At 48.2% G+C, this 8,656-nt stretch overlaps 1 protein-coding gene across 4 annotated transcripts; it reads left to right on the top strand.

Moving 5' to 3' along the window:
* Positions 1-979: 979 nt before the first annotated feature.
* Pja1 (praja ring finger ubiquitin ligase 1) lies at positions 980-5,844 on the top strand. Of its 4 annotated transcripts, none has more exons than XM_087600775.1 (3): positions 980-1,075; positions 2,978-3,452; positions 3,993-5,844. In XM_087600775.1, exons 2-3 carry the CDS (start codon positions 3,163-3,165, stop codon positions 5,032-5,034), a joined length of 1,332 nt encoding a protein of 443 aa, XP_087456901.1. In that variant the 5' UTR covers positions 980-1,075; positions 2,978-3,162; the 3' UTR covers positions 5,035-5,844. The 4 variants fall into 4 exon arrangements, with proteins under 4 accessions (XP_087456901.1, NP_001094476.1, NP_001385652.1 ...); NM_001101006.2 differs by having other exon boundaries at positions 995-1,075; positions 3,261-3,452; positions 3,993-5,840; NM_001398723.1 differs by having other exon boundaries at positions 995-1,075; positions 3,261-5,844.
* The last annotated feature ends 2,812 nt before the right edge of the window (positions 5,845-8,656 follow it).

Raw genomic sequence — 8,656 nt, 5'->3', positions numbered from 1 at the left:
TTGTTTCTTGCCCCTTGCTCGATATTTTCCCCTTCGGTTCCCATAGTATTCTTGTAATAGAAATTACCCATACTATTTGTATTGTCACCCTTGAGCACTTTTGTTCTACTACACACTGTATTTCCTGTACGTGCAAATCTTTGCTACTGCTGGAAATGCAGGGACTCTACATTGAATGTTCTAAGTATCAGGGCAATTTAAAGAGTTCAAGGAAAGCTTATCTGTGACCTTGTTTGTTTGTTGGTTTGTTTGATTGATTGATTGGTTGATTGATTGATTGATTGATTGATTGATTTTTCAAAACAGGGTTTTTCTGTGTATCCCTAGCTGTCCTGGAACTTGCTCTTTAGACCAGGCTGGCTTCAAATTCAAGGTTTTTCTGCCTCTGCCCCCCTGGTGCTGGGATTTAAGGCATACGCCACTACGACACAATCTGTGACATTTTGAAAATGTGGTGCAATTCACAATATGTGAACCTGTGCCGCATGTAATGAACGATCATTTCTTGCATAGACAAGCCTGGTTTTGTGAGGAACAGCACCAGATTTTCCTGTAAACACCTTCTGTTTGCCTCAAACACCAGGTTTTGAAAATGTGACGTTTCTACTGCAACCCTGAACACCGCTTCAGATTTTAAATCCCCAGACAAACCATAGCATTTGAACATAGGATATGATATAGTAAGGTAATTAACTCTCACGTTAGAATTAATCAGAATCTTCGGATTTCATTTTATTAGGAAAAAAAACGGAAGGGAAGGTGGCAAATGTTTAACATTTGTTAATGCGGTTACAGTTCTCGATGCCTTTTTTTTTTTTGTTCCCCTGAAAAATCACAGCGTTTCGAACGAAATGACGCTTTTGAGCCCACCCCAATTCACAGAGGGCAGCAGCCGCCCCCGCCACATCAAGGGGGCGGACGCGCGCTGACGTCACAACCACTTCCGCCGCCGCAGTCCCCGCCTGCCCTAGTGCTCTTTAGCGGGGGAGGAGCCGAGACCCGGAGCAGCAGCAGTGGTGGTGGCGTCCAGAGGTCCGACAGCTCTGCAGCTCTGAGCGCGCGACTGGCCAGGAAGGTGAGTGTGAGGCGGCCTGTGGCAGTAGCCCGGGCTGGTGGGAGAGTGCTGCTGGGTGGGCACAAGCAGAATCCCAATGACCCCTTTGCGGGTTCGTCTCGGGAGCGGGGTGGGGCAGAGGGGACTTGACCACACGCCGAGGCCTATGGCCTCTTCGGGGACCGCATCCCTTGCTGCCCAGCCCCTGTTGCGTGGGCCCCAGGCCGAATTGCCTTCATGGCTGTTTGAGAGAGAACTGGTGGTCACGGCCCTCTGCCACTCCTACCTGTCTCTCCTTGCAGTGCTCTTGGCCTCTTTGCAGAGCACTCTATGGCCTTTCTTCCTCGCATTTTACTGCTGTTTTGTCGAATGACACATGGCTAAGATTATTAGGTACAGATATGTGCCCAGAAAAAGAATTATTAGAAGATAAATAATATTCTAAGGGTAAACCACGGTTCCTACGCGTCCTTTTCTTTCTTTTGCCCTGCCACATTGATTTGCGTTTGCCCTTTGAGCTAATAACGTATTCCTGTCTTATTATGACATTGCACCCCCTCCTCTGTATCGAACACGCACGCGTGCGCATACGCATTTTCACGGGCACGCGCGCGCGCACACACACACACACACACACATAGAGCCCTCCTTTGCAGTCTGGTCCCTGTCCCTGCATCCTCAAGGTTCCAGTGAGTTCCACACTGCGCATGCGCCAAACGGGCACGCACACACCCTCTCACACACCTTCTAGTTCCTTCTCTCCCCCCACCCAACTCTTACCTCTAGAATCTTCTCTCTCCTCCTACTCTGACCCGCATACCTCTACCCCTCCTCCTGCTCTGACACGCATACCTCTAGAATCTTCCCCATCCTCCTCTGACCCCTCCTTTGAATGCCTCCTCCCTCTCTCCCCCTCCCTCTCTCCTCTTCTCTCTCCCCTCCCTCTCTCTCCCCCTTCCTCCCCCCTCGCTCTCCTCTCCCATCTCCCTCCCTCCCTCCCTCTCTCCCTCTTCCGTCTCCCTCCTCTCTCTCCTCTCTGTTCTCTCTCCCTTCTCCCCCTCCCTATCCCTCTTTCTCCTGTTCTCCCCCTCCTGGAAAAGGCCTCCCTTGTCCGTGTCTGCTAGCTACGTACACACATATAAAGACATCTTCATCTTTTTATTGCGTACCATGTATATGTGTACACACAAGAAGCTGGCTTACACACTCTTCTCAAATGTCCTTTTCTCCCTTTCTCTGTACCATACTGCACCTTCACACAGAAATCCTCTGGGGACACTACCCCTTTCCTGCTTGCTGGCCTCTGTGTTCCAGCCGTCACATACATCCTCTCTGCTTTCTGCTGTCCTTGTTGGCTCCCTCCTGGATTGGCTCTTCGACACTCTCCTTACTGATCCCCTCGCACTTCCTTGACCGTGATAACGCAGCACATAAATGCAGGCTTCCCTCTACAGTTCCAGCTGCCATACTTAATGGGAACAGTGACCCTTCTCTTTCTCTCTTACAGCCTTCCTTTCTGAAGCCACCCCGCCCATTTCCGTGTCTTTCACACCCACATGCACCCACCCCTACAGAAATCCCTGCATTGCAGGATTGCTAGTCCCCCATTCACTTGTCTCTCCTGACAGACCCTGGCACTCATGCATGCACAGTGAACTATATTTTCAGTTCCATCCTAAATTGTATTATTCCCTAATATATGAAATTCTCAGAAAATGACACCCCCTCACCAAAAACCCTCACAGCTGTCTTTACTCTTCCCATAATTGCAGAGCACACCTACCTTCAAAGTATTCAGTCACCTTGTGTCACACCACACCCCCACCCCTCCCTCCACATACACTTTGTCTTAGTCTCCACTTTCTGGCTTTCTTGTAAACCCAGTCTTGTAATCATTTTGCAAACATTAAATATGTGTTCCAGGTCCACAGCAGTCACTGGAATGCTACCTCAGGCCTTAGAAGACTGATTTTTAAAGGGCCCCTATCAGTCTATTACCTGCCTCCTGAAGGAAAAAAATAGATGTTCTTGTTTCTGTAGTTCTGAACTGGGAGCAAGAACCTTTACACCTGCCTCCCAGCTCTGTTGGAAACTCCTGAGTCAGAGCCATGGGTCAGGGATCTAGCAAGCCTGTTCGGCCCCCACCAGCAGGAGGGTATCAGTCAGGTCCAGGCAGGAGTTATGGAAGGAGGCATGCTTATGTCAGTTTCAGGCCATCCATGAGCCAGCAGGAGAGGATTGCCAGCCAGAGAAGGACAACATCCGAAGTCCCAATGCACAGATCAACTGCCAATCAAAGCAAGAGGAGCCGGTCACCATTTGCCAGCACTCGTCGTCGCTGGGAAGACAACGAGGGCTCGGGAGCCAGCCTGGCTGTTGAGAATGAGGATTATTCCAGGTATCCTCCAAGAGAGTACAGGGCCTCAGGGAGCCGAAGAGGAATGGCTTATGGACACATTGACACTTTAGTGGCTCGTGATAGTGAGGAGGAGGGGGCTGGGCCTGTTGATCGACTGCCAGTGAGAGGGAAAACTGGCAAGTTTAAGGATGATCCCGAGAAGGGGGCAAGGTCTTCCCGCTTTTCTAGTGTTAACCATGATGTGAAAGAGGAACGTGGCAAGGTAGAATCACCCCCTGCTGCGAGGTGCTCTGCTCGCAGAGCTGAGCTCTCGAAGCAGAATGGCTCCTTGGCCTCTCAGATTTCTTCTGCTGAAGGCAGAGCAGCTGTAAAAGGTAATCACAGCTTGGAAAGGGAGAGGCAGAATTTACCAGCTCGTCCTAGCAGGGCTCCTGTGAGTATTTGTGGTGGTGGGGAAAACACCCCAAAGAGTGCTGAGGAACCGGTGGTGAGACCCAAAGTCCGGAATGTGGCGGCTCCAAACTGCATGAAACCAAAAGTGTTTTTTGATACTGATGATGATGATGATGTACCACACAGTACTTCCAGGTGGAGGGATGCCGCTGATGCTGAGGAAGCTCATGCCGACGGTCTAGCCAGAAGAGGCCGAGGTGAGGCTGCCGGTGGCTCATCTGAGCCACGGTATGCTGAAGACCAGGATGCCAGGAATGAGCAAGCGAAGCCAGAGAAAGTGTCAAGACGGCGCCGAACCATGGCAGACCCTGATTTCTGGGCATACAGTGATGATTACTACCGTTACTACGAGGAAGATTCTGACAGCGACAAAGAGTGGATGGCTGCACTGCGCAGGAAGTACCGAAGCAGGGATCAACCCCAGTCTTCAAGTGGAGAAAGCTGGGAGCCTCTCCCAGGAAAGGAAGATCAGGAACCCCAGCAAGCTAGAGGGAATGTGAACACCGCTGGAGCCGGGAGCCTTGCGGGTGCTGGCAGTAATGGCAGTGGCTATCCTGAAGAAGTACAAGAGCCATCTCTTCAGGAAGAAGAGCAGGCCTCTCTGGAAGAAGGAGAAATTCCTTGGCTCCGCTACAATGAGAATGAAAGCAGCAGCGAGGGTGATAATGAGTCTACTCATGAGCTGATGCAGCCTGGGATGTTCATGCTGGACGGAAACAACAATCTGGAAGACGACTCCAGCGTGAGCGAAGACCTTGAAGTGGACTGGAGCCTGTTTGATGGATTTGCAGATGGCCTGGGAGTGGCGGAAGCCATCTCCTATGTGGATCCTCAGTTCCTCACCTACATGGCTCTCGAAGAGCGTCTGGCCCAGGCGATGGAGACAGCCCTTGCCCACTTGGAGTCTCTTGCTGTTGATGTCGAAGTGGCTAACCCACCTGCAAGCAAGGAGAGCATTGATGCGCTGCCTGAGATCTTGGTCACCGAAGATCACGGTGCAGTGGGCCAGGAAATGTGCTGTCCTATCTGCTGCAGCGAGTATGTGAAGGGGGAGGTGGCAACAGAGCTACCATGCCACCACTATTTCCACAAGCCGTGCGTGTCCATCTGGCTTCAGAAGTCTGGCACCTGCCCAGTGTGCCGCTGCATGTTCCCTCCCCCGCTCTAAAAACCAAGGCTCTTAACAGTCAGCCTGGTTATGTTCCCTGTCTAAAACCCACAATACTACAGGAGCCCTTGTTCAAAATTTACCAGTGGCAATGAAATCAGTCAGTCAATTAGACTACAGTTGTTGATTCCTTGTGATTATTTCCATGTGAAAATGATTGTGTACAATTACATTTAAAAATCATCCTCTCGTTTAGAAGGTAGAAGGGGGAAAGTCAGCTTTCTAAATGCTACTTGAGATTGCAGTAAGAACATACGTTTTCTAACCTGAAAGTTGAAACAAATCATACTTGTTCTGTAGACTGTGTCTCTCTTACCTGTTGACGTCAGGATTATCTGTTAAATATGTCAGAAAGACAAAATTACTTTTGTTGCATGTCATGGGTTACTGTTCCTGTATTTGCAGTGGTGTAAAAGCTTATTAAAGTTCTTCTTTTGCTTTGACACAGAACAATGGCATCATTTGGTTTTGTTTGAAATTGTGATACCAGGTAACTCTAAATTTATCCCTTGCATTTGCAACAAAAGTATTGTGTTTCAGTGTTCTCACCTCTAGAAAAACTAGTTTTCACTAGAAATGCTCATCAGAACACCAAAAAACTTCTTTAATAGGAATAAGGTGTATAATTGTCTGCTGTAGAGAAAAGATTGACTTAAGAGAGGAAAACAAGTGTGGAAAAAAAACCACAGAGAAACAGTGGTTAAAAAATGAATCCAAAGTGTACAGGTGAACATGTTCAAATCACCTTTGAGAAAAAGAAACTGTCAAAATGGTAAAAATAATAAAAATAAATAAAAAAATAAAAATAAAGGTCTGAATGTGCTTACACATCTTAACTCGGCGAGTCAAGTAGAGATGTGCCAGCATAGTGCTAGATAACAGCAGGGTGCTCCTCTGCACGGGGCAAACCATTGAACAGTTTGCTGCGAGGATGCTTCAGATTCCTAATACTCATCCAGAGGTAAGCACTAACCAGAAAACAGCCTTTAGTCTGTCTACATCTCTGGACACATGTACAGGTGTGTGTGTGTATGTGTGTGTGTGTGTGTGTGTGTGTGTGTGTGTGTGTGTGTGTGTGTAAGCACGTGTGAGCACTAGCAACTGGGGTTGTTCCTAAAATGGACATAATTGATGGAATGTGTGCTATCATTTTACAACTTGATTTTTCCCATCTGCACCAAGTGGATATTGCCAGATTGCTGTCTTGAGTGACTGCAGTAATGTTCTATTTCTACCAACAGTTTTGGGGAGGAGTCATCATTCAGAAAGCCCGGCCATTGTTAGTCTTCAACCTCACTGGGATTCAGAGATGGGTCAGTGAATACACCAGAGAAACATATGCTGCTCTTTAGAAAGCAAGAGTTTGTCTTCCTGGTCATATCTAATTCCAGCTCCGAAGAAGAATGAGAAGACATAAGCAGTTGCTATCCATATGAGCTAGCAGCTTTAGAGAGCAGTTTGCTAGTAGCTAGCAGGTCACCTATGAGGGTCACGTAGTATAGAATTAAAGCTATGCCTCAGTTTTAAGTTTTACCAAGTGCTGATAGAGAAAGGTGTCCAAGACATGGTGTTAGTAAGGAAGAAAGAAAAGCATGACAGAACAGTATGTAGAGGCTTCATGTAAAACCTTTGAAAGCCAAACTAGAGGGCCAGTGAGATGGGTCAGAGCTAAGAGCACTCGCTGCTCTTGTTGAGGGCCCAGGTTTAATTCATAGTGCCTACATGGTACTTCATAAGTCCTCTATAGCTCCAGTTCCAGAGGATCCAATGCCCTTTTATGATCTTAGACACCAAGCACACATGTGGTACACAGGAATACATTTGGACAAATTATACAAAATAAAATTTAAATCCAAACTAGACATGAAAAATGTCTAAAATCTCAGTCACCACATATCCAACTTATGGCACAAGATTACCCTTGTGGAAGGATGGAGGGTTGGTGGAGGCATAAAGGAAGGGGCTATTGTTTTCACTTGATAGGATGCACCCCCTTTCTCACAGTACCCCTGTATTTTCATCAGTCCCAGCTGGCAGGCAGCATGAAGAAAATGACGTTGTAGAGTTACACAAAGGTTCTCTCCCGCTTCATAGGCAGAAGCACATACAGAAACCACAGCTCTCGTCGCTGCAATTGCCCAGCTTTATTCCCCGTCGGCATTTCTGTGTTCTTTCTGGACCTTAGCCCAATATAGGGCTCTTCTGGTGGGTTCTGGTGCTTTGCCACGCACCTTTTTGTGTCCTGAGTGGTACCACACAAAAGAATTTTAGGAGCACCTTTGAGTACTGATCACCTTCCCATTCCCCTGGCATTCCCATGAGCCACACTTCCCATTGAGACAGAATGAGTCAGTTCAGGAAAAGGAGCTACTGGCCAGTGCTCCTGGAGGGCCCCTGATGGCTGGAGAAATGAACTGCAGTCTGGGTGGAGACTGAAAGACCTGTGCCTCGGACTACAAACAGCTTCGGCTTCACATGGGAGGGCCCCAGCCAAAGCCATCACAGCCCTGTTCCCAGGCCTTGAAATCTGGAGGGGGATGTGGGGGGACCCAGAGTCCAGAAGCATTTGCTGTGATGGTAATGGCACAAGCAGCAGTGACAGCATGGGGCCACAGTGATGTGGGGTGGCCCTTGACAACTATGCTCCACTGGCAGACTGCCTTTCTCCTGTTCCTCCATGTTGGGCTCCGCAGCCTCCTTGCTGACTCCTCTAAACAACCCCTCCCTCCAATACAACCTTCTGATGTCAAGTTGCTTCCCGTTATTTGTAATAGAAAGCCCCAAACGGCAACCTATTGACATCCTGGGCCCACTATATGGCTGTGTTCCTTGCCAATTATAGTAGCTTCATTATTGACACCTGGAGCTATAGTTCTAGCACAACAGGCCTCATGGGCAAAAAAGAAAAAGGAAAAGAAAATTGAGACGTGTTCTCACTCTGTAACCCTAGCTGGGACTTGGAACTCACTAGCCCAACTGGGTCTCAAACTTGTGATAAACCTCCTGCCTCTGCCCCAGCCCCAAACCTCCGGCCTCTGCCCCAGCCCCTGGGATTCCAGGTACACACCAGCATGCTTGGCAAAACAGTCATTTATTTTTGAGAGGTTATTTGGTGTGTTCATTGAAGGTCCCACCTATACCACTTCATGGTCTCTGGCTATGGGATACATAGTCCCAAATTTTGGTCACTAGTTTGTAGCACAAGCCACTATGTCTTGCCTGAGAGCACACTACAGTCCAGAAGTGGTAATCCCAGCTGGCACCAAGATCGGACAGTCATAAAGCCCTTTCTTTATTCAAAGGCACTGTTCAGTCTCTAGCCTTCTCTACAAAACTCTTGCACCTGTGTGCATAGGGACTACATCCTTGAAATGTCCTTATACCTGTCCCAATCCTACTCATCCTTTAAGGAGCCCCATGTACCAACCTCTGGAAAATGTTCTGATCCCCCTTAGTTCCATTGTTGTATTATATGCGTGTTGGGGCTGCATATGTGCCAAACACGTGAAGCTCAGAGGACAATGTGGTGGTGTCAGTTCTTTCTGTCATATGGGTTCAAGGGGATCTAATTCAGAGCACAAGCTTACACAGCAAGCAAATGATTCAGCTGTGTAAGTTGTTG

This window comes from Rattus norvegicus, chromosome X, assembly GCF_021556685.1.
Source record: "Rattus norvegicus strain SHRSP/BbbUtx chromosome X, alternate assembly SHRSP_T2T, whole genome shotgun sequence".
Lineage (NCBI taxonomy): Eukaryota > Metazoa > Chordata > Mammalia > Rodentia > Muridae > Rattus > Rattus norvegicus.
Note: the sequence above shows the minus strand (reverse complement) of the source record. Positions and strands in the feature narration are given on the sequence as shown.